This window comes from Patagioenas fasciata, chromosome 1 (genome assembly GCF_037038585.1).
Source record: "Patagioenas fasciata isolate bPatFas1 chromosome 1, bPatFas1.hap1, whole genome shotgun sequence".
In the NCBI taxonomy this organism is placed as follows: domain Eukaryota; kingdom Metazoa; phylum Chordata; class Aves; order Columbiformes; family Columbidae; genus Patagioenas; species Patagioenas fasciata.
This window is the reverse complement of record NC_092520.1, coordinates 144,106,629-144,132,065: the sequence shown is the minus strand read 5'-3', so window position 1 is coordinate 144,132,065 and position 25,437 is coordinate 144,106,629. Positions and strand designations below refer to the sequence as shown.

General features: G+C 43.2%; 1 protein-coding gene across 2 annotated transcripts in view; it reads right to left on the bottom strand.

Annotated features, from left to right (window-relative positions):
• The window catches only part of ETV6 (ETS variant transcription factor 6), a 141,163-nt gene that overhangs the window by 25,334 nt on the left and 90,392 nt on the right, over positions 1-25,437 (bottom strand). For both annotated transcript variants that reach the window (XM_065853073.2, XM_065853083.2), the window contains exons 3-5: positions 10,314-10,478; positions 6,337-6,471; positions 1,166-1,708 (exon numbers count right to left, since the gene is read on the bottom strand). In XM_065853073.2, coding sequence (XP_065709145.1) covers positions 1,166-1,708; positions 6,337-6,471; positions 10,314-10,478 — 843 coding nt within the window. The remainder of the gene's footprint in view (positions 1-1,165; positions 1,709-6,336; positions 6,472-10,313; positions 10,479-25,437) is intronic.

Genomic DNA, 25,437 nt, shown 5'->3' with positions numbered 1-25,437 from the left:
TCTTCTCTGCTATAACATTTAGTGTATTTCTTAACTTGCTGAGAATAGTGTGGGTAATAAGAATCAAAAGGAGAGAGACGAATGTCAGCCAGGCAAAAATGTCAAAAGATTAACTTCTGTAACCCATCTCTCTATTACATGAAAGGTTCGTGGGCCTTGTTGTGTTTGGTGTTGGAATGGATAGTGAGATATGTGCCTTTTGACTTTAAAGTGTTGAGTCTTAAGGAAACAGAAAATCTTCCTCATTAAAGCTGAGGGAGCATCACATATGTAACAAATTTAAGGCAGGTAAGGAAAAGAAGAACAAGGCGTTTTAAAATGTACCTTGGTAGACATGTGTAATACCCCACTGGAGCTGGGCATCACGTTAGCTCGCTGCTGACAAAAATGCATGGAATGTTTTTGAGTGTGGTGTGAATGTACATCTCTCCAAAGAAATTGGTTACTAAGGCATTCAGCATATTTCTGAAGTGGTTGGATTCCCCTTTCCCTATCTATTTACAGCTCCCTTTCAAGTACAAAAAACATTTTCTGTAACCTCAGTTTCCTGATTCAGCTGTTGTGATGTCAGCTATTTACGATAACAAAAGTGAGACGATGCCTGTGGTTTGCGTGGGACAAAGGCAATCTTGTTTCTGTAAAAAGGGACAATCCTGGTGTGAGGAGCATGGGAAAACCTACAAAGTAGGACTCTGAGGTGGTGTTTCGTAAGTCCCACTATTTCCATAATAGCGAGCTTGACACTGCATTATTTCAAAGGCTACTGACAAAGGGTTTTTACCTTTCCATAGGATTGGACACTAATGTGAATGCAACTCTTGGAAATTACCTCTTTGCAGGACAAGGCTTTGGAGATAGGTATCTTGGGAAACAAATGGATTGCTAGTGGGTAGAGAGCAGTTGAGTGTCAGGACACAAATGTTTCAATACCAATTACGCATTCTGTGGTTGCAAGCAAGTCACTTTGCACCTTTGCTTACCTGCAATGAAACTGATTTAATCATATTTAACTGTCTAAACCACAGATGTGGTGAAACTTGCAGAATACCAGTAAACTCCTGAGGTCACAGGGTAGCAAAAGGAAACAAGAAGCTCTTTATACACAGCACGGTTAGTTATGAATGAAAAGCATCAACTTTGGTGTAGCTTAGAGAATATCACTTACCTGCTATTCTTCCAATTGGCATTGCATGGTCCTCAGGAGGGGATACAGACACCATGATGTGGTTCATATAAGCTAATTCTTCTCGGTGGGACAGGTTGATTGGCTTTACCTCCCTGTGCAGCCCGTCCTCAGACAACCTTGGTGGTTTGAAATCGGAGTGCCTGGGGTTCAGTATCAAAGGATGCATGATAGGGCTAGGCATCAGCTGGATGACCCTGGTGTTCTCCTGGCGAGGGCTGGAGGGTTTCTGGAGCACCTCAGAAGGAGGCGGGCAGTGGTTGTTTTCTATTGGGGACACTGAGAGAGGATAGGGCTCCTGGTGGTTGTTCTCTAGCTGATGCCTTGTCCCCGGCACCCTGTCGGCTGGGGAGAGGTGACGGATAGTGTTGTCCATAGGGGACTTCAGTGGCCGCTGATCGGGATCTGGTGATGGACGGTGATTGTTGGTGATGGGTGATCTAGAACGATGCAACAGTTCAATGGTTGGGGGGTTGTGGTGGACTGTTTCTGTAGATGGTCTTGAAGGTCTCTGGACAAAGCTATCTGTGGAGAAAAAAAGAAAGACAGATGGTATATATTGTGATCAAGGTGTAGGATCTAACTCTCAAACTGCTAGCTGGGCTTACTGGGTACTGCTGCCAGCTTGGAAATGTTTTTATTTGTGTGACCTACAGCTGAGCAGAAAAAGCAATATGGAAATGCAGATAGTTACTATTACACAGAATGAAATAAGTAATGTGAAAACTACCTCCCTCCACCACCATGTAATGGTGGTTCCTGGGGAAGCATGTTAAGAGAAACCCCATTTTGAGAAGCTGACTGGAACACACGAGAAGAAAGTCAGATCTGATCCAGCTGTACTGTGTTTCTGTGCAAATGCTTTGAAAATTATCTCCTGCCATTCGTATCTCTACATGTGGTTCCTGTTATTGTACCACAATGAGCACTGTAAGGTTGAGGGCAGAGATAAAGAGTGAAAATGTCTCCAGGAAAATACTGGATACTAAGTTTTAGATGGTAGAGGCTTGGGTCGAGGTAGACAATATCTCTGAAATATTCTGAATACAGACTGGGTTATCTAAAAAACCCATTGGTAGAAAGCTCTTTGTGAAGCACCAGCTAAATTTTTATCCCTGTCTTGATTTTAAAAGCATGTAACATCTTCATAAGGATATTTTCACCTTGTTTTATTTAGTCTGTGCTCTCTACTGATGGGTTTCCCATATAAGCACTTACATTTCTTCAGCAGGAGAACTTCTAACATCACTTTTGCATAAGCATACTCCCCTAGTCATGATCCTTAACAGCAGTGGGGAGATAAAGCATAATTCTAGGCCAATGTCTTTAAGTACTAACAATCCTCTCACAAAATGAAATGCTTGACATAAACGGAGCAAACTTTTGACTTAGCTAAAGCCATCAATTTTGACTTCAGAAATTACCGTCAAAGGAAAATACCACCAGAGCACAGTGACTAACAGGTTTTTATTCGAAAAACAAAGATCAAATTTCAGTGCTGTTCATTGAAAGCCCTGGATGATAAAAGAAGGAAACTTCTGGGTACATGTCAACAACTGAAACAAGTAGCTGCCTATTTGTTCACTCCATTTGCTCTGATCCTCTTTAACGATCCCCTTGCTCTCTTGTCAAAGCAGCAACACTCTTTCAGACCCTGCCGAGGTGAAGACCCAGGGGCTCTTGCTGCCCTGGAACCCAGGATCCCTCAGGAGAGGGATCAGCACTTAACCAGAGAAAGGCGGGCACAGGAAAAGCTCTAGTCCTGAGAAAATGTAGTGCCACGCAGTGACATAGCACCAGCCCTTTTGCCTTCTCAATAGGCTGTTCATCTATACAAGGATGCCAAAGTCTAAAGGAAAACCTGAAATTTTTGGCAGAAACTACATGGCTCCAGAACACTTAATTCACACATTTGAGGCTCCAGACAAGAAAAATGCAGTCATAGAGCTATTTAAGGGAGTCACAATGAAACAGCTGGAGGACATGAAACTCCAGAGCTATATATTGTTCTTGTTTAAACCCAAATAGCATTAAATACAATGTGGCCAGCTAATGTGGGATAACCCAAATGATGTGAATATCAAAGAGGAATTAATTTACAACTGTACCTACCTCTGTGGCTGTAATTTCTTAAACTCTCCTTTCTTTGCTACAATATAAAGAAAACCAACCCCTCAATTTTACTCAGCGTCCTATCTTCTACAGACCATCCACCCACATCACTGTACATTCAAATGCACTGTGCTCATTCTTGGCTTGTAAATAAAGACCACAATATTGTATTGTTTGTCCTACTTACTTCAAGTGTCTTGGCTGTAGGCAGCAGCTATCTTGAAAGCAGAAAGGAATGCCCTGTTGTGCTTTCTACCAAGCTCCCTGCAAACATTAGTTGGCACTGACAAGGTCCAAACAGAAGCAGACCTATCTGTCTGCTCCCAAACCATGGTGGTCCTGAACCAGGACAGGATGGAGAGAAGGTAGGGAGCAAGGAACTCTTCAAAAAGCAGCATGAGGAAAAACTAGAAATGGATACACACTAGTATTTACTTTCCTCCAAGATCTTTCTCTTTAAATACTTAACTAAAGAATCTTCTCATGACTAAAGTTGCTGTTTAGCATAAAACAATTCCAACTCAGCTCCAAGTAGTTCCACTGCCACGAATGACCCTGAAGAGAATAAAATTCTCATCACATTCATTCCTTGGCACATCTGATGACTGTAAGTTGAGCACATATGGTACATCATTTCCTGGAGGAATAGATTCACTCATCAGTCTGGCTCTTCATTCTGAGTGACCAACACTCTTTTCTTGAAGAAAATGCTGTGAAAAGGAATTCAGCTCCCAGGAACACTGCTGACCTATCTGATCCATATAGGGTTGGGTGGGGAGTGAGCAATTGCTGGTGTGACAGTCCAAAAGGCTGGCACTTTTTGCTTGCCCATTAATGAAGTGCAGGGAATGACAGTGTAAGCTTCCTGTATGGCATCTCATCAAATGATTCAGTGCTGAGTCAGAAGGACCACTGGAGATGTAGGTAATTCACTCTCCATTGCTCATCCCTCTACAGAGACAGAGACCGATGGTCAGAGGGCAGATTCCAAGCCGATGCCAACACACTTGGAGACATCCTGAATTGCTGTCAACTGATTTCAGTCAAAGCCACTTTGCTTAAGCTAGTAAAAAGCCACTAGATGTAAACATTGGTCTCATCTTGATTCTGGATTAACTAACTTAAAATGAAAGCATTTAGAAGCAGGATCATAAGTATATAATCTATTAGGAAATGGACAAAAGACCCAGTAGAAGAAAACAGAAAAAGATCACTGGAGTAAGAAAGAATTCCAAAAAAGATCCAGCACCGATGAAGTTTAACCATTCAAAATTGTACCCAAGTAACACTTGACCGTTCTGTTACAGTTTGTGAGTCAGACAGGGCTAAGTTCTGCTTCTCACATCCATTCTCCTTTTTTTACCAGGTTCTATTCTGCTGAGGGAAAAGAAAGTGTTAAATTTAATTGTGTTAGTTTCTCCTAAGTGACTCTGTGAAACAGGAAGAAGGAAGAAAGAATGTCAAAAGACATAAATAAATAAATTCACCTGCCTATAAATTCTTGGCATAGAGATTTTCTGATTGTTCAGTGTCTTGTGATAAGCAAGGTGTAGTTTCTTTTGCTTGTTTTGAAGTCCTTCTCACAGCAAAACAAGAATTCGTTTCAGTCATTACAAAGAAAAGTTTTAAGTAATAGCACGGAGTTCTCTAAGCAAATACAGTGGTATTATCACCATACAGAGTATTGTGAGGAAGAAATCAAAGTTGGACTAGCTTGCAAAGGACTTACATGTTAAGTGGCACACATGAAAGGCCAACTCAACATCCCTGTGAAATCCTCTCTTGAGTGAAAGTTGCTCCATACCTTTGATGTCAGGGTGTCTGAGAGGGCAGCTAGTGTTTATGTTTGAAATTTAGAAAGGGAACAATTGTGGGTGAATGTCAAGCTTCATGAAAAAATGAAGATTTTTATAATGGTCTCTCTAAAGTGCCCATCTTAATACACTAGGTAACTGTTTCTTGCATAACTCTGCCAATTCAACCTCATCCTGACCTGTAGCACCCTCTTCTAATCTGAAATATTTACACAGCTGTGTGGAAACACTTTGGAGTGTCCTTATCCCACCTGCTGCTGTCCTGTGCTTGGCTTAGTCTCAGAGTTTTGCAGGTGCCATTTGATTCTGGTTTGCTCAGGCTGACCATGGGCTACTTGTACAGCTCAGACAGTACCCCTGAATCTTCTCTTGCAGTCCCACATTGAATCTGGAAATAATTTGTGCATCTTTGCTTCAGTTAGCAGAAACTAGGGCAATATCCTAACTCACTTCTGTTCTCTTCTCCTCTTTACTTACTTTCCTAGATTTAAAAAAAAAAAAATTAATTGAAAAAGTGAATTCTGTGTGTATATTTTAACAGAAAATAAAACCTCTATTTTTCTTCGAAGGAAGCACATGTACACTTCAATCTGTACTAATAATGAGCAGAAAAAGCTCAAATCTGCAATTCCACAAACATATCTATTCTTTCTTTACCACCTCTGGCAGGCATGGTAAGTGTGGACACTACTATAAAGCTAACTAACAACCTAAGCAAGCAATTGTGATAGGAAAAATGAGAGAAAACCTGCAGAAAAAGAACTTCTCTCAACATAAATTGATCAATCAGTTCAAAAGCTGAGCAACAAAATGGGCACAGTGCCAGGAACTCTGGCATGGCTGAGGCTGCCTTCTCCCTTGCTCTGCAAACATTCGCATCTAGTTGTATCTCCAAGATACTAAAAGTCCACGAAGCGCCTCTGTCTACATAATTGGGAGTGAGGAAAAATGAATCGATGCGGTCAATAAAACTTTCTGTTACTTTTTTAATTCACATCTGGCACAGCTTTTAAGCAGGCTTTGGAAACAGGACAACATAGTACAAAATAAATGGAGAACGGACAGTTGGCTCCCTAGACCAGTTGATTGTTCTAAAGCTAACGGAGACAAAGGGAGGAGAGTAACTTTATTGAAGTAACTTTGATGCAAGAAAATGACATAATTCCTCACAGTCTTACTCTACTTGCCTCTATAATGGCAGTTTTCATAAGAATGAGACTGAGTTACCTTCATCATGATTCTGGTGTAATATGACCTCTGGCTGAGCATGGATAGAGTTCCCAGGGTGGAAGAAAGGTGTGAAGAGCATTCGAGCTTTCCTTTGCTTCAGGATATGCTGAAGGAGTTCATACAAAACATCACCTGAAAGAGAAACAGCAGGAAAAAGGAAATGAAAACCTACATACTGCTGGGAAGCCTCATTTAGCCATCTGATGCTTGAATTCATGGTTCCTAGGTGCTATTTTCAGACCCCAAAATGCTTGCAGTAAAATCCTACATTTCACTGTTTTGCAAGGTTCTTTCCCAAAAGGAAAAAAAAAAGAAAAAGAACAGCTGCAGATCACACCTCTGTGTGTGACTGTGGAAAAATGAGTGAATGACAAGACATGGCTTTTATTACCTCAGTACAGATTTTTTTCAGGCTACATGACTGCCCATCCAAGAGCTCTAAACCTTTACAAGAAGTAGTTAGTTCAGTTTTCCAACTTCTCTCATCACAGTCTTGTTTTTTTTGGATAGATATACCTTAGGACACAGTATTCTTGAATGTAGAGCCCACGACTTATGCAGTGAGTTGCTGGGAACAAAGATGGTGCTCTTCTTTAATTACTGAACATTTTAGGCTTTATGGGGGGATGAGACAGAAGAGGTGTTAAAACCTCTCCATGGAACACCGGTGCCTCAAGGCCAGAGGCAGTGTGCTACTCAGATATTCCATTCTAGACAATCCACAGGAGGAAGAACTCTAACTCTGAGATGTTACTTTGGGATGCACTCAAAAGATTTGAAAATAATTGAGAGATTTAACTACCCTGAACACCCTTGCTGTGCTGACAATTCCTGAAGAAACTCAAGTGCTACAGATCCTTTAGGAACTTCTGTAACTCACTCTTGGTGTCATGGGTTGGACTCCTGAAAAGCCCAAATGGAATCCCAAAGCCAGTTATTTCTAACTGCTAGGATCTGTATGGAGCTCACTGCAACAGGCATCATTACACCACAGGTATCATGCAGACTAAGGAACAAAATGCAGCGCACTTGGTGTTCTGTATAGGTAAATACAGTCTGTCAGTTGCTAATGTGTCACTCTTTCACAGAAATGTCTGCAGCCAATTGCATTGAAACAAGTTCACATGTTCCTGCATGAACTGATCCGGACGCTTGTTTCTTTTTGGGGTGCAGGCAGGTTGTTCCTCTCTTCCCTCCCGGGCACCAGAATTGTTATATCTCTCCTCATACCACTGCAATATCTAGACCAATGGACTAATGGCTTATTTTGTGTCTTTTTATGTATTACATTTTGTACTGATGCCGTTTCTCCAAAAACACCTACATGAAACACGAAGGTACTTACACATTTTTTCTGAGGTAACTGGTTGCCTGTTTCAAAGTGAAAATGTACAACACAGGCTAGAAAGTCTCTCAACTTTTAACTCTGCATTGCTCTGTTCTTGTTACTGCTCATATTACAGATGAACAGGTTGCAGTGATAACATATTAGCCAAAAAGGAACTTAGTGAAGTTTCACGTAGGAAATCTTGGATTTTCTGAGAGAGTTCTCTGAATTGTGTGGGGTTTTTTAATAGTTGTTTCTATCAGATTGTAAGCTGTGCATCATTTGTCCCTTGTCTCTAACTGCCACTGCTCTATCTGGGGACAGGTTTAGTGGCTTAGTGTGAAACATCCTGCTTTCCATAGTTCAGCTTCCTTTATTTTTAGCATCTTGGCTGCTTTTATTGTCTCAGCAGTGACTTCAGGGCATTTTTAAAAGGTGAATGCAATACCTGAAAAACTAATTAAAAACAAAGCCTCGAGAATCCCGTTACCTTTTCCATGTTTAGTACATGAAAGGCTAAAAAGTGATTTTACCACATAATTTGCATCTTTGAATGCAATAGTGGCGTAACCATAACTAGTGCTGTAACACTCCAAGCAATGAGGTAGCAAATTCGTACCTCTTGGTTTGGCCTGACAGACTAGTGGAAACATCCATAAAGCTGGCTGTCTTTTTTTCACCTAACAGAACAGTTATGCTTCTGCATCACCCTGATACAGTAATGCTAGTTAAGAAGGTGAAAAGTGTTTTTCACTCTCTCCCTCCTTTGCTGCCTCCCTTCCCTGGCCAGCCCTAAATAGAAGAATAGCTGTGGGGTGGTGAGCTCGCTTTATTGCCAGGATCGCTGGGGGGAGTGGATATGGTTCTCCTGGTTTAACCATGAGGGTAAAGGATACAGATTTTATGAAGCTACACCCTTGAAAAACTTAATGCCTCTATGGCAAATGTTATTTCAGAGTTCTTAAATTTCACACAGAGTCAATTTCTGGGAAATGTTGAGGTAATGTCCCTTTACCTACAGTCATCTACATTTTTAGGGACTGACTCAGTTATCCTCTAAAAGGTTTATTACCAGTGGGGAATACCGGGAGAGAAGGAAGAGAGAAAAAGAGAGGGAGGAGGCCTTTAGTTTCATTATTTCATTCCAGATTTAGGTAAGCAAGAGCTTAACCTTCCGCATGAAGTGATGATTTGCAAGCTAGAGGCTCTTTTCTGGGAACGCTCTGTCTCCAGTCTACAAACATTTTAATCTTACTCATTTCAAGTGCCCTCACAGCACACAAGGGGAAGAGCAGAGGCACAACCTGTACGCAGCAAGGCGCTGGGATGACAAGGGGAGTTGCAGACAAGATACACAAAGGTGTTCCTTGCAGTTCTTGACCACATCCCCACTTCCATTCCTCCTTTTGTCTTAAGCAGGGCTAAGTTTTTAATGAAATGATTCAAAGAGTTGTACCAGAATTTTTTAAAAAAGGACATTTCTAGACATTTGTTTTCACTACTGTATTACACTGCCAATAGACATTAATGTTTGGCATGTCCTTCCATACAAAATTAGTCCTGGATTTGAATCACATGCTTAAAAAACTTTGTATACACTAAACATAAGCCACAGATTGTGAGGCAGATTCTGTGGAAGGATGGTTGTTGGGGTGCGTTCAAGGGAGTCACCGAGCAGCTTCATGCAGAATTAGTGTCATGGCTTGTTTATCAGCTGGATCCAAGCAGCACCAGCTGTACTTCTGCACCTAGTGAGCCTTGCACTGGAAGCCTCTTCCGAGCTATTCTGTAACTGCCTCATCCAAACTCTTTGATCACCTATGGTGACTGGATTATGGGCCTTTATTTTTAACAGGAGTACCTTGTATGGCCACAAAAGAAGAGCTCACAACTCTTATTTAGAACCAATAACTCATATTTAGTTAAACATCCCTGACAAAGGAGTGTAGAGGCTTACCCTGACTGTAAAACTGGAGCAGACAGACTGCAGGGGATATAAATACAGGCAGGCAACATACACATTTCTAAATCTTCTTTGTGAATAAATGAAGACATAATTTGAGCAATAGGCAGACTGATTCACACACCTGTCTGTGCTGTGCCTTGGGCTGGACTCCAGCACGTGAGAGAATATGGTAAAGTAAAGCAAAGCCCACAGGGGCCGTTAAATAGAGCAAAGGTCCCCCAGGGAGGAGTTTTGCAGTCACTTTTAACAGCACATCAGCCAAGCCAACTGTGAGGCAGAATGCTAATATGGGCTTCTTAAGAGGCTGGAGCACTTGATTGACTTGCTGCTGTAGTTTGGTCTGTGAAAAGATAAGTCTTTAGAGGGAAGAGCTGGAAGTCACAAAGTGCTGCCAAAGAAACTTGCTTTCTGGGAGTTCTGCAGGGAGTTTTAATTAGAAACAGGTTGGATGTTTGGGTCTGGGTTTGAATTTGCATTCAAATTAGCCTACAACTCAGGTGTATCAGAATTTCATTCCCTCTTTGTAATTTCTGTCCTTGCCTCATACTAGAGTCTCTGTCCTCCCTCTCTTCCCCTTGTCCAGTCTACCCCAACAAATGTGAAGATTTCCTCCTCTGACTCTCTCCAGATTTTTCACAGCTTCCTCTCTCTTCAATCACAGCTTCTGTAAGTAATTCTCACCTGAATGAGGAGACCTGTATCGAAAGTCCTCTTTGGTCAGGAGCAGCAGAGCCTTGCCGTTCATCTCAAAAGTGTTGCTCTCAATCGGCCTCAAGGAAAACTCCTTCTCCGCCCATCTGAGCCACTGTGCAACATCATCCCTGCTCCAGTAAACGGGCTGCAAACCTGTGGCAGGAAGAGGTCATGATTGTGTTACAAACTGAGACAAGGCCTGGGAACATAGGCAAACATCAGTGAATCCCCCTTCTTGCTCACACCATAATGTGCTGTGTCTAAGGGGAAGGTGTAGGAGAGGAATGTCACACTGATGCAGGATTACTCTAAGCGCTGGACCGTGAAATACTTCATTAGTAGGCACCTTGGTTTATCTGCAACATGTTGAGAAACAAGAAATGCCTCAGCATCCTGAAAAATGTTTATAGGACATTATTTCATTCCAAGTTTCCACTGTGAAATGGGATTTTCCTCCAGCCGCTCCTTCTGAGGTGCAGAGCAGGCAGGAGGCAAAGTCCTTGGTCCCATCCACCCTTGGTGTGTAACCTTTCATAGAAGAGAGGTGTGCTCTTTCTTCATGCACCTTTTAAATTCATTGATCAAGAATAATGAAAAGTAGTCAGATGCAAGAGAGCTACGACCATAGTTCCCTCTACGTGGCTGGGGTCTGTAAAGACAGGCTGCTTCACACAGCCTCTGTAATAGTGGGTCTGTAAGTGGCTATCAGTGTGGGTATGGTTGAGAAAGGTGTATTTGGACTGGCCCACCCCTCCTGCAGATGATGATACACTAGCCAATGCTATTCCCACACTGGAGAGGAAAATTGCTGCTGAGGCTGTGGCACCTTTAGCACTGATTTAGCTTGTGTTTCCTGTACAGCAATAAAATATTACCAGTGTAACTGTGTCCATATAAGGGTGCTGTGTCATTCTATAGTAAAGTAGCAGGTATGTTTGGTTTGAACACAGACTTTCCAGGGCTCCAAGGGGAATCTGGCACTCCCTTTCTCCCAGCCAGCTCGTACAGCATACGCAGACTAGACTACTGTGTTTACTCACGGGAACCCAATCAAGTTACTGTGAAAATCGAAGACCTTTTGCCTGCTACCTTTATGAGGCCCAGGTAGAGAGACCTGGAAGGTGTGACAATTCAATGTCTACTTTACAGACAAATCTAAAAAAAGTTTATTTCCCCTGAAGAGAAGGCAGCACGGTGAAGAGCTGTTTATACCCAGGTAGAAAGATTATCTCCAATCCACTGGGAGATAAGAGCTTTTTTTCCTTTTCCCCCTTGTGAGATGACTCATTGTTTGACTTGCTACAATGTGTTGCGTAGAAATGAAAGCTTCACACTGTACATAGGAACATAAAATTTGCCGTATCTGATCAGATCTCTGGTACACAGCCTCTGGCAAGAGCCAGTACCTTACGCTTCAGAGGAAGACAAACCTCCCTTCCTCATATTGCACCTGGCTGATTGTATGCTACACATGGCAAGAAATTTCCTTCCTGGCACACCATTCTCTGAGATCTGATTACCCTTCTCCTACCAAGCACTAAAAGAAACCCAGGAGAGTTGTGCTGCTCTGTTTTGTTTTGGTTTTTACTTCTTTAACAGATAGGCAACTCTTTTTTTCTGTTTTAGCAAGAGGTCACATGCAATGAATTGCATTTTGCAGCTATGCCAGATTCCCAGACAGTAGCTTTGGAAAGTCCCAGAGCAACAGCTGCATACAGAACTGAATCTCAGTTGGAAAAGGAATTGAGATTGAGCCTGAGAAAGGGTGAGAGCTGACCTAAGGAAGGGACGTCCGCATGGCAGCAGCAAGAATTTCCACTGGCTTTCAACTGCCCTGTAGCACTGTATTATGTACCACACAGAAACAAGAAGTAGCATTTATTTATTTATGAAGGACTTAGATTCTCTTCCCCCTACTGAATTAGGGTCTGATTACTGGAGTCAGAGTTTTCTGTTGGACCTTTCTTCTTGAAGAACTGGGATAAAGTGTAGATAGAATCATAGAATATCCTGAGCTGGAAGGGACCCACAGGGATCATCGAGTCCAACTCCTGTCCCTGCACAGGACAACCCCACAGTTCACACCACATGTCTGAGGGTGTTGCCCAGTCTCTTCTTGAACACTGTCAGGCTTGGGGTCGTGACACCTCCCTGGGGAGCCTGTTCCAGTGCTCCAACATCCTCTGGGGGAAGAACCTTTTCCTAATGTCCAACCTAAACCTCCCCTGGCACATCTTCCTGACATTCCCTTGGGTTCTGTCATCGGTCACTAAAGAGAAGAGATAAACTCAGAGATCTGCTCAGAGATATGCAAACCATCATCTAAAATGCCAGAATGAGGTTCATCTTGCTGAATACTGGGTTATTCCTGCAGAAAACACACTCTAGATCCCAGTCCACTGCTGGGCAGCATGCACATTGACTGCAGCTAAAAGAGAAAGAAGTCAGATGTGATGCAGCCAGGCCACAACTTATGAAAGGGTTTAAAAGATCTGCTCATCTGTGATTTCTTTCACCTCCCCCTTTGCCATGTCATGCACCTAATAAGCTGCTCAAAGGATCACTGTCATGTGAAGATCTAACTGGACTTCTAAAGTGCACTTCACATGATGAGGTACAAAACAAAACATCACTGGGAAAATCAGGCCAACATGGTAGAACTATATGATAACTTCACATTATGTGCATGCTCCTCTACAGATAACAACATAATAAATAAATCACTCCCTGTACAAGCACAATTCATCATTTCCCATGTCCCAGTGACAGGGTATTTTTGCATTCTGTTCACCCATCACAAAAGCACCATGTCTGAAGAGAGGTTTAAATTGATTTGTGCTAGACCCAAACCAGACAAATAAGCTACCCAGAGTGGGACAAGCCATGTGTGCTGTGCTGGCAACTCTGAAACAGACCCAATGCTTCACACTGCAAATCAGGCCTCTGATGTGTTTCAGCAGCATCTCTGAAGCTTGTGAGAAAAGCCCCGAAGTAGAATGACCTAGGATCACCTGGCTGCTAGTTACTGAGAATCAGCAAGAAGCCTAATTCAGGTTGGCTATCGCTAAAGTGAGTGGGTGCATGTATCACCCATGGAGCGATACCATAATTAAATACTTACATTGTCTTTGGAAGATATAAAGTGCCATAAAATAAATTAACTGCTTTTCCCTAGATGCACCATCTTTTCTCTCACCTCCCTCTCTCTCTCTGCCCTGCTGTTTTCCTGGAAAGCTAGTTTTGCCAAAAAAAAACCCCTGTGGTTGCCTGCCTCTGCTGCGCGCCCATTGGCTTTGTGAGGCTGAACCAGTTCAGTCACAGGAGGCTTTTCTGCGGGTGCAGACTGGTGTTCCTAAAAGCACTTCAAAAACTGACATTCAAAAACTAATTATTTCATGAGCAGCACAGCATTTACTAAACTTGTATGTCACCTTCTTTGCCCTTTCTTAAAAAGAAGCAGTTGGTTTTGTGAAAACATGGGAATGAGAGGGTTGGCTTTGCAGCTGAAGGGATTTTACAGCACAGCACACAAACAGCTATCAGTAGGTCCTGAAAATGCCTTCCTATACTCTCCATGAAAGAAAAACTAATCCCGCTTAAACATTTTTTCTTTTTTTTTGGGATGCTGTTTCTTATTTCCCCCTCTCCGTCTTCTCTTTTATTGTCGTGCCCACAGTGGAGGAAAATGGGCTCTTTTTATCTCTCCAGTTTTATTCTCTGTGAAAGCTAGCAGCATTGTCTTCAACTAACAAAGATATTTACCAAGCAGAATAAAGTGATGAAAGCGAGTGCTGTGTTACAAAATGAGGACAGAGTTTTTGCCTGTTGAACTGAGTGTTGAAATCAGTAGGAAGGCTTTGCTGCTTTCAGTAGGTGCGATGAGACACGGAGGACGCTGCCTCTCCCCTGCTCTAACCCTCTCAGTGGCCAGCGTTGTCACGGACTTCAGAAGGTGAATTTTGACCTGGGAATCAGACCTGGCTCTGCTCTGATCTCTGCCAGTGCTCAGTTGGCTGAAAACCAGCAAGCATTTCCAACCTTGGTCTCCCAATCTGCGTAGTGGAAAAACAAGCAACAACAAAAACTTATTGAACTCAATAGCTGAAAGCAGGTTAGACAAAGCCACGTAAACCATTAGAATCTGGCTCTGCAAGATCCAGCGTATTCTCTAGTCTGTCTTCTGTCAGCTTCCAAACAGCACCTCCAGCAGAGTAAAATACAATAATTTATAGACGCTTTTATAATCTGACAGCTTCATATGCATCAAACAGGGAGCAATATTCATGCTCACCTTTCTAATGCCGCAGGCAGGTGCACTGGTGTCTTAACAGATTATCTACTTCTGTTGCTTATTCCTCACCTGAAATCCAGTTTCTAACACCTATTACACTAGCTACCATATAAACGGTGAGAGTGATCAATTCTCGTGCTCCAGGGCACAAGCTGATAATCATCTGGGCTGCAGAAGAAATCCACTCCTGTTCCTTTCTATTCTCCACAGGAAAAACAAATACAATGAAGAGGGGCTGATGGGGTAATTTACACCTTCTTCTTCAAGTAAAATTGTTTATGTATGTTCAGGCGCTTACACACATGGGCACACACACATGCAGCAGAACATAACTGGTCCGTTGAAGAGGAGTTTAACCTGACAGTCTCTAAAGAGTTCCCTCCTTTTTTGACAGTGAGCCCCTCAGGAAATTCAAGCATGATCAGGCTTTGAGGTTGGAAAACAGAGTGCTCTGCTCACCTAGTATAACCTTCTGCACGTAAAACTACACAGCAAGCAATATTTGCATCTGACCGCAGACTTCTGGTGGGCTTACAACTTTGTTTTTCGAAGAGATGTAGCCAACCTTGAATTTTGCAAAGCTTTCACATTCAGCATCTCCTTCTTTGCTTTGGAAAAGAGGGTATGCCTCTTACAATATGAGTTGCTATGTACAATGTATGCGGCATATGCATTTAAGATGTGAAGTATAATGTCCCATACGCTGTTTTCACCTTGAGTCATTTTGGAACAATCTGAAGACACAAGTCCAATGCAAAGTGTGATGTACAGTACCACTGAGAGCTGCTGTTCCGTTTTAGTTTCGATATGAGGATGCAGCCACACGGCAGCATGCATGACGGAAACAGCATTCACAGTCAGTTTCGTCTGACTTTTTGTTCCACTTCAGCTGGTTGCTCCATCCTTACACATGGCTGCCTGGCAGGCAGAATGACGAGGCGAGAAAGGGGTAAAGACGGACCTCTCACTTAGCCTTGCTTTCTGCAGGGCAGACAGAACCGTTCTCACTCCCACACCAAAACTACTTAGCACAGTTGGGCAAAGAGCAAAGGGGCCAGCGCATGCAAATCAGCAGCTGCTTTCCTAACACACAGGGACAGATGCAGCATCACGGGCAGCATCAGGAAAGCCAGCTCCATACTTCACCCTTTAGTGAGAAAACAATGCTGGAGAAGTTCAGAAGACTTGAATGTTCCTTACCAACTAGCTCTTTAGGAATTGAAGCTCTCTCTTTTGTCATTAATTTACAAAATTCTTCCATGTTACCCATAAAGCATGTGGGTTCTGCATATGATGGTGTATGTCAAGCAGGGGAGAAGCATGAGGTTGTGTTTTTCTCTTCACTTCTGTGTAAAGGCAACATGGTCTAGAGGAAAAATACAGAATTAGATTCAAATCCTTCTCCCAGGCTCTGACAGAGTAACTTTTTAAAAGTCCTTCTGTCTCATTTCTTCATTTGGAAAGCTAGCCTACCAAAATGCAAAGAGGTGTCATGGGGCTTGGCCAGTTAACATCTGAAATGCTTCAAAAGTGCAAAATGCTGCACAGCTTCTTTGAATGACTACGGTTCAATATTCCCATGGTGCTGTCTCTGCTGCTTTCTGGTTCTCTGTTCAGAGGTATTGATTGCTGATGCAGATCAGAGGCCCTGTTCTGACACAGCACTCGAATCTGATGGGACAAACCACGATGTGCTGCTCGCCGAGAAGGGCTGTAGCACTGAGCTCAAGAGCAGTGTGCCAATCATGCTGAAGGTGGTTTCAAATTAAAGCCCGAGCTGGGTGCTGAGGTCCTCCTGAGATGGGAATTTTATGCTGGAGCTGCTGCACTGATCTCTTACCATAAGTGCCTTCCCCACCAGTGCTGGCAGGCTCCCACCCACAGGGCACTCAGCAGCTCCTCAGGACTGCCTCTGCTATGGAAAATAAAGGCAGGCTTTCTCAGGAAGCCTTTCTAATTCCTCAGAGGAATGGAACGGGTGACAGAACTGTGGCATGCTTAGCTATCCCCATGCAGACAGACAGCCTAAACAAGTGCCTTCTGGGGCTGCTCTTGGTTTGGAATATGTGTGGAAGATGCAGCCCTACCACAGGATAAACCTCCTATTGCTGGTGGTCCATGCACTTGCTGTTACGAGTAGGGGACAGAGGTCTGGTGTGCGGGGATGTGCTGGACCACTTGGTTTTCCCAGCAGGTGCCACTTGACGCAGGCAGTGGAGAAGCAGTGGCCGTTCTTTGCTGCTGGCCTGTAGGGATTGCCTCATCCTACAGTGGAAAGCTGGCTCTGCAGATTTGAGGCCCAGAGATAAGCAAAGGTAGAAAAGGAGGAAAAGGTTAATCCTGGCTAATCCCCAGAGAGAATTATTTGGGAGGTGAGTACAAACTGGTACAAGGGAAATGGATGGCAGCAGATGAAAACGCGCCTTTACAGGTTTTGTTAAGGAAAAAACCATTAGATAGGGAACAGAGGAGTTATGTGATGAGCAGGAAGAGAGACTCCAGTGAGGCTTGTGTGTCCTTTAAAAAGCTATGAAACCGCCAGTAATCAGAATGACAAGACTTTGGGAAGCTTCCCATGCTGCTGGGCACAGAGGACGAAGCAGTTTTTTCAGTAGTAATCTGAAATAAAAGGCATAGGCTCATATATCCTGCTGTCCTGTTGAACACGGTATTAGAGGAAGAGCACAAGTGCAGGTAATGCCTTGTACTCTGGGGTCTCTGGGTATGCAGACATCTACAGAAACAAATCTGGTGAAGCACTGGGCTGGTTTCCTGCCATGCTGACTTTGCTAGTGTGGTGCCTCGTGACCCAGCGCTTCTCTCCTCAGTCTGTACAGAGACCCTGGAAAGCTGACACATCCAAATCCCTTGGGGTTCCAGGGTCATAAAATAAAATTGGTTTTCTAATGCAGCCTTTGGAAAGCCCGTAAGAAACATATTGATTGGAAAATGCTTGATTAGAATGATCAAGCTCTGAGCTCTCATACAGGGAAATAAATCTTTTCAATTCCCCACACCCAGTGCCAAGCTTAACTTCCTGGAAGCAACTATGGCCCTTTCTGGAACTGAGGTGAAAATCCCATGTTCCATCACCTCCCCTGACCTGCTGACATTACACATGGTTTGCATTTGCTGATCAAATGCACAAGCGGGACTCTAAATTAGCTTGCTGGGCTGAGATAGCTCGCTGATTAATGATGGCAGATGAAGTCACCGGTACAAAAACCCCACAAAATCTGGTGTCTGTGTAAGTGGGAAAGGGGGGAGGAAAGGGCCTAGAGAATTCAACATGAAGAACATATTCTTTCTCACTCTATAGCTGAACCCTCTTCTTTCTGACAAAAGGTTAATAAATAAAGTAACTCTCTTACACAAAATTACTCAGCTATGTCTAAGACCCCCTGCCCCATCAACAACCACAAAAGTCCCTGAATAGTGCAGACCAATTCCTGAAGTCCTTAGAGTTGTACCTGATGTCAGAATGAAGCCTCAAGTGCAGCACCAGTCATTTAACATGGCCAGTTGTGCTGTACTTCTTGTAAATGACCCATTGCAGCTGACCCCCTACTTTCTGTTTCCACCTGCATCATCTGGATTTGGCCCACAGAAAAAGTGGACCCTAAGATGGAGCCATCTTTTCCCTGTGAGCTGCCCCTGTCTCAGCATCAGTCACAGAAAACAGTAAAACGCTGGATGAGTCTACCTGCTGCTGACAGGCAGCTTGCAGCTTGAAAAGAGAATTCACCCAGGATGGGGCAAACCAGTCCAGATAAAAGGTGCTGGTGTGCGTGCTTAAGTGGCCAGGGCTTGAAGTTCTGGAAGGGAAAAGCTAATAGCCAAAGAAGCGAGCAACCGCTGAGGTGATGAAAAGACCAGCCTGTTTTCCAGGCACTCATTCCATGAGCCATGTCCAAGAGCTTTCAAGAATCGCACAGAAAAGTCCCAATTTCCTTTCATGTAGTTTGCAAAACCTTCTTAGAAGCCTGACAAGCACTGTCCTTCCAGGGCAGGGAGAAGGCTGGCTTTTCGCATCTGGGCAGCACATTGAGAGAAGGTCAGAACACAGCAGTGAGTCAGTGAGCAATGGACAGGACAACATTCAGCTGACCACAGCCCTTCCGCCACTGCTGCCGTTGCTGTACGCAGGAAAGAATTTGCTTGGGTCCAGGACAACCCACCTCTTTGCTCACCTTGTGCCCACGGGCAGAGCGTGCAGGTGACCGTGGGATTCCTATCAGAGCAGCTTGTGCAGCGCAAGCAGCGAAATGTTGGTTTGGCTCTGCTCCCAGTCATAGTCCTAATCCACTCCTGACTCCTCAACCAATTTTTGGCTGTTTTCCATGGAGCAGACATTGCTTTCCTACTGCTCCCTTCCAAAAGGAGCTGAAAGAAATGTCTTCTGTTGCTTTTTTCCTTGTATGTGCAAAAACTATGTCCTAAACAGAACTAGCTGAGCCCTGACAATGGCATGGGTTAGCCAGCTCAAAAGACCACGCTGCCAGAAGAGGAAGAGCAGTATTGCAAATAGAAGTCAAGAAGATTATAAAAACTTTAATTTTCTTATCAGTGACTCTTGTTTCAAACCAATTTATCTTAATCCAGGTCAAAACTCAGGTCTACCAAACATTCTTTACAATTTTCCTGTATTGGATACGGCCACTGCTGATACTACTATTAGTAATACATGCACATTTACACGACATAGTGCCTTTCAACTGCAGACAGATTAGATTGTTATATCTGTTTTATAGATGTGAGGCACAAAGTCATGGACACCTGCCCATACACTGCATCTGTTACAGGACAGATCAAATCCAGGAACTAAATTCTGTTCCCCTTTACAACTGGACAAATGCAGAGCATCCTTACACTCTTAACACCTACTTTTCCTTCCCACTTCTTGTGTCACTTACTTGGTGTATCCTGGAAATAATATTTTTAAGGTAAAAACAAAACAAAAAAAACCCCTGCATTAGAATGAACTGTCAGTACATACTGTTGCTTTCTTTTATCACAATATGGCATCGATCCTTGGCTGGGCTGTTGAAGATTTGTAAGGAATAGAAATAGTTAGAAATTAATTGATCTTGGTAGTCTTGACCTACATATGGTTTTACTTAAGTCTTTTACCTGCTGCCTAATTGTTGTACAGTGGAGAGGGGTGCTGACATTATTACCATGCTTACAGTATGCAGCAGTAATGGTGGTGATGGAACTGAATGCTCTGGTTTTAAGTACCTGATCAACACTCTAGAAAGATGTGAAAAACTTCAGAAATAGTCACTAGCTGGCATTAATACAGCTGCTAAAATTAAGACAATCCCTTTCAGCAATTTCTCACTTTAATCTATTGTCAGCTAGGTCATCTCGATCTTCCAGTGGCTGCAAACTTAGAGGCGATTCTACCGTTTCGGAAGAGAGAGGTCATGAAGTCCTTTTTGTACAGCTGAATCAAGTGGAAAGTTTTGAAATCTCAGTTTCACATGCCAACAAAACACCACCACCAAAGTAGCAAGACATTGTAATCTTCCTGTATTAAGAAACTGCTTTCTTCTCACAAGGAGATTTTGTTCTCAGAGGCTCACATCCTGAAGAAGTTGGGTCCCTTTCCCTTGAGGAATTTTGGCTGGGACTTTGTTTCCTAATTCAACCGTGATTCTGAGAGCTGGGGAGGGGGGAGCGTGTATACAAAGAGCATGTTTTCCAGGCTGTTTCCAGGGAACACGAGGCCAGCTCCACTACAGAACAGTCTACGCTGTGACAGCACGATGTCATCTGTTGGCTTCCTCAGCACTGGGGCTCCAAGCCTTGAGAGCTGCAGCTGCACTTGTGCTGCTACTGTAAAAGCAGATTTTGGCAGCTCAGCCAAAACTATGCCTTACTTTGCCTATCATCATTAAGACAATCAGTGTAGAGAAAATGTTACTACCAGAATATGGTAAAAGCATGTCATACTACTACTATACTGATTTCACTTTTGGACCTCTGTCTCTTGTTTATGCATGCGTTCTCCTTCAGACTCCCCTAATCCAGGAGGGCTCCAAAAGCCTGCTTCAGTCCACCAGTATATGAGTTCTTCTGTGCTTTATGTGAAGACCTGCCTTCAGGTGACATTAAATATTAAATAACTGGGGGAAATGGTGCAAAAATACAGCTCTGGAGACTGCATGCTGTACTCAGTTCTGAACCACATCTGGGGCTTTGGAGGTAAAAGCCTGCTCTTAGCATGCTGCAGACATTTCCTGCTCCCAAGATGCTGCAAACCAGAGTTCTGACATGGTTAAAAACTCCAGATTTACTTAATTTCTTGATGGTTCCTTAATGAACTAAATCTCTGCAGCTCTTACAAACTGTCAGTCATGTCTCCAAGAAGACACTGCTGTCCTAGAGAAAGGTCAAGTGCGTAAAACAGCTCTAGATGGCAGGGATCCTTTCCCACATCCAGGGGGACAGGGAGGCCACTGAGATGGACTCCAAAACTGCACTACATCACCCATACAGGAGGAGCAACAGCATTGCATTTGCATGGGGGCCTTTATCCTTCCAGTGCAACTTGTACACAGAAAGGCTTCTTGTATTAAGGTACTTGTGCTTGAAATACATTGATAATGAGAACAAATTAAGTGTGTGCTCTTTGATTATCAGATGATAAATTATCATGATTATCTTTGCTGCATCTTGAGAATTGCTTCCTCTCCAGGGTTTAACTCCTGCTTGCTCTGAAGCTAGTCAGCACACCCACTAACTTCAAGCATTAAGCCCCCCAAAAAATTGACTTTCACTTACAATTTCTATGCAAGTCTTGGGAAGTTGAGGCATTACTCCTATTTGAGGCCATTTGAAAATATTGTCCAAGGAATCAGAATTCAACTTTATCAAAGTCTCAAAGCCACGTGCATGCTGCAGTCAGAGGCACGGCTGCAGAACTTGCAGTCACCCCTGGGGTGTCCCCCGAACTCGCTCCCTGAGGTGCCAGCCACAACAAGGGCTTGAGCATATGTGGTATGTTCAACACAGCCCACCCAACACCATGGTAGCCAGTTCACCACAAGGTCTATGGGCACCATGGCTTCAGCAAACGCTTGGGCAGCTGTGACACCAACTCCCCTCTGACTGCAGTGCAGATACACGCTGGTGTGAGCTATGGCCACCTTTCTGTGACAGCCTTAGATCTCAGAAACACCAGCTTCACAGGTGTCTTACTGGAGTCCTGCGCTTGACAGAAATATCCCCTCTCCTGAACTGGGTATATTAGAATCCCTTTCTCTTACTCTGTCTGCTATGAAAGAGTCAGAACAAAGACAATAATCTATGTCTCAAAGCTGCGATGTCTGCAATCGCTACACTGTCCTTCAAAGCATCTCCTTCCAGGCCTCAGCTCAGCTAGTATGTAGTGTCCAGTGGCACTGCTGACTTAGTATTGTTTCCTGGCCACCCCTTCTATGTGCCGGTGCAATTGGTGGAGGAGCTATGCTGTGATCTCGATGAGAGAGAGAACATGTATTTAAGTATATATGTGCATTGGTTTCTGCCAGGTCAGCTTTCTGAGCTGATTAAGAGCACAACTGCACCAACAGTTAGGTCAACACGACTGGCAGAGAGGTGGCAAATTGCAGAAAGAATAACAGCTGGATGTGGTGACAGAGAAGGGAGGAAATGCTTCAGCTAGTATTGTTAAAGAACATATCATGTCACTGAAAAATGCACCGGCTCGCTGTATTACTTGAGCTTAATCTTGATGATGTCACCGTAAAAGGCTTGCTTCCAGGGCTGGAAAAAATATTGCAATGTCAATAGAGGCAAATAATTTACCTACACATCTCCAGGAGAGGATCAAGCTTTGAATGGAAAGGAAAACAAATGGACGAGATAATTCGCAAGGAGGTTCTGTCTCATCCTGCTTTTCGGGTTTCTTGCAAAGGTAAAGGTGCCGCGATAGAGACTGCATACCTAGTAACAATGGGTAACTGATACCATCACAGATTCACAATTCTTAATACTCTGTAAACCTATTGTGCTAGTAAATACGCCTAGTGGCCTCAACATCAGTGTAGCTTTCTCGTGCTGTCCTCTCCACCATTCCTTTCCCACAGAAAGGACAGCCATCCCTGTGCTTGCTATCACCAGCAAACTACCACAGATGTGCTGGGGAGATGGGGACCTGTGTCTCTTGAGAGGGGCATTGTGTGCTGTAGCTGGGAGTCCCAGAGATGAGGTGGGATCGGCTGTGGAGCTGTGACAGCAGGGAGGGATGACAAAGTTACCCCTTATTCCCACTAGCATTGCCCTCTCTTTTGACAGGGTGAAGGGTAGCAACATTATTTTTCTTAGTTTCAGTATTGTGGAAGAGAATCAAATGATACGTCAGAAATATTTAGTAACATCTAACAGTTTCTTTACATGGCTGACAGTTGTGCCAGGCAGTATAAAACATGGAATAAAGAGGAGTCCCTGTCTGGAGGACATTACAATATAAAGAAAAGAGGGGAGGGATTGAATGTAAAGGCAAACAGAACAGCATGATAGTGTGCATACAGTGCTGATCCTCCTGGGAACCAACTGGAACTACTGGAATCCCCATACGCCTTTTACTAAGCGGATATTGTGAAAATGTAGTTGAAATACTTTTTCATCAACTTATCTAATTAACATTTTCATAGTAGTGCTCCCCCTAATTTTGGCAAATTTCAGTCAGCTCCACAAAGGATACTTGTCAAATTACGTATCTTATCTTGCAGAAATCCAGATTTATAGGTGTATCTGTTTACCCACTACTTCATGAAAACTCAATCACGGTCACGTTGAAGTCTGGAAAGCAACAGAGATGTCGCTATCAAGTAGGAATTTCTCTTCTATTCTTCCAACACTTCAACACTTGCTTGGTTCACCAAGTCCAAACCAGTTTAGTTTCATTCTTTTGTATCATAATTTCCAAATTATCTCAAGTTTCTGCTCTCCTGGGAAGACTGATTCACAACCAACTTGCATAAGATGGAACATCCTTTTTTAAAAACCCATCATTTGGACCTACTGGTCATACGCCTGGACTTGCCTGAATTTGGCCATCCCCAATGCAGTATCTTTTGTCCTACTAAGAAACACTTGCCTGGATATTCCTCTCTTTGGTTAAGCCGACTGTGTCACAAATTAAGTATCCATTAAAGCTGGTTTTGCCAACGGTACCAGCAACAGTAATTTTGGGGGCGAGTAGAAAGACAGACTTGAGAAGAAGGTAAGAAACAAACATGCACATTAGGGAAGGATAGTGAACTCTGTCTTGAAGACTACCTTCTAACCCAACTTTTCAGGTTGCCCTAACTTATGCCTTCATGCCTGTTTTTATAATTCCTACATTACAGAAATTACTAAGCTACTAGATACACATTGTCAGTGAAAAACAAGTTGACATTCCAGGTCTTTCTTCTTAACAGGCTACAAGTGGAAAACTACTTTACTGAAATGCTTCGCTTATTAACGTGATTTTGATTTTTTCACATGACTGGGGTCAACTGGCTTAGCACTGACAGCATGGTACAGAAATGCAGACATGGGCATGTTGTCAGTTTGAGGGGGGGAGAAGTTGTCTTCAGCAATTTCACACAAAATGACATTAGGGAATGCAAAGTGCCAAAAAATTTCCCGTGAAGCTCTGAAAAAAATCTGCAGACTCTAGATGTCTCACACCACTTTGGCAGATAATAAACATAGAGCATATGGACTCAAATACTGTACATTCATGAAAACACAGTCCTCTGTGGTTGACACTATGCAGAGTTTCTGAGGACATGAATGTAATTTCAGAAAAGATTTACGCCCTTGTTATTCAGGTGTTTGGATAACCAAACAATTGAAATTCAGAAAAAGGTTTCTTTGTGAGGTGGTTTATTTCTTAATAAATTACAGCATTTCTTTCTTACACCTTCCTCTGAAGCTGCTGGAATGGGCAACTGTTAGACTGGTCCTGTTCAATACTGTCTCTTCCCTGCTTTGGTGAAATTTGTTAATCTAGGTCTCGAAACACTACTTCACTTGAAGATTCATTCTCACAAGAAAACATCATCATGACTTTTCGACAAGATGTTTTGTTGATGCCTTGTTTTGAACTTCTTCTAGATTTCCTCTTCGCCCCACTATCCCTGAGGTGCGAACACCGTGTGAAGAGGAAATTTCTTTCGGCAGCCCAATCTCACCCTTATTCATTTAGTACTGTCACAGTCATGCTTTTGCAACTCTGCTGACGGAATCAGGTAGGAGGAGGAGGCTGATTCTGCAAGAGGAGTCTTTTGTTTGCACGTAAATACCTTGGTGTTATCAGAAAGAAAACAAAAAGCTAGCAGTGTGCGTTAAAAATCACTGTGCTATTATTCCGGTTTCCCCCCTTCTCTCCCAGAGCTATAAGTGAGCCTCTGTGTGTAAGAGAAGGGCTGGCATGCAGAACAAGTGTTGCTTCACTGCCTCCCCTTCATTGCTAAATGACATCCTTGCTGCAATTATAACAATTGCTAACCTGGAAAAATGATACTGGGAAACAGTTTGTTCTCAGTAAGGGACATTAAAAACTCAATATAGGAACTAGCTTTGAAGAAAAAAAGATTTTGAAAACCTAACAACAAAGAAGAGATCTAGAAGAATGGGTTGAGACATGCATTAGTAAGGCCAAAGAGTCCAAGACAGTGCACACCGAGATCTTTCTGTGGATCTGGGCATATTGCTGTCTCCTTGGTTTTGCGTCCAGAGAAGGGATTTTCATGGCAGGGGGCAGATCAGCAGAGAACTTAGCCCAGAGTTGCACATGAAGGACCAGCATTTCTTAAGATGCGG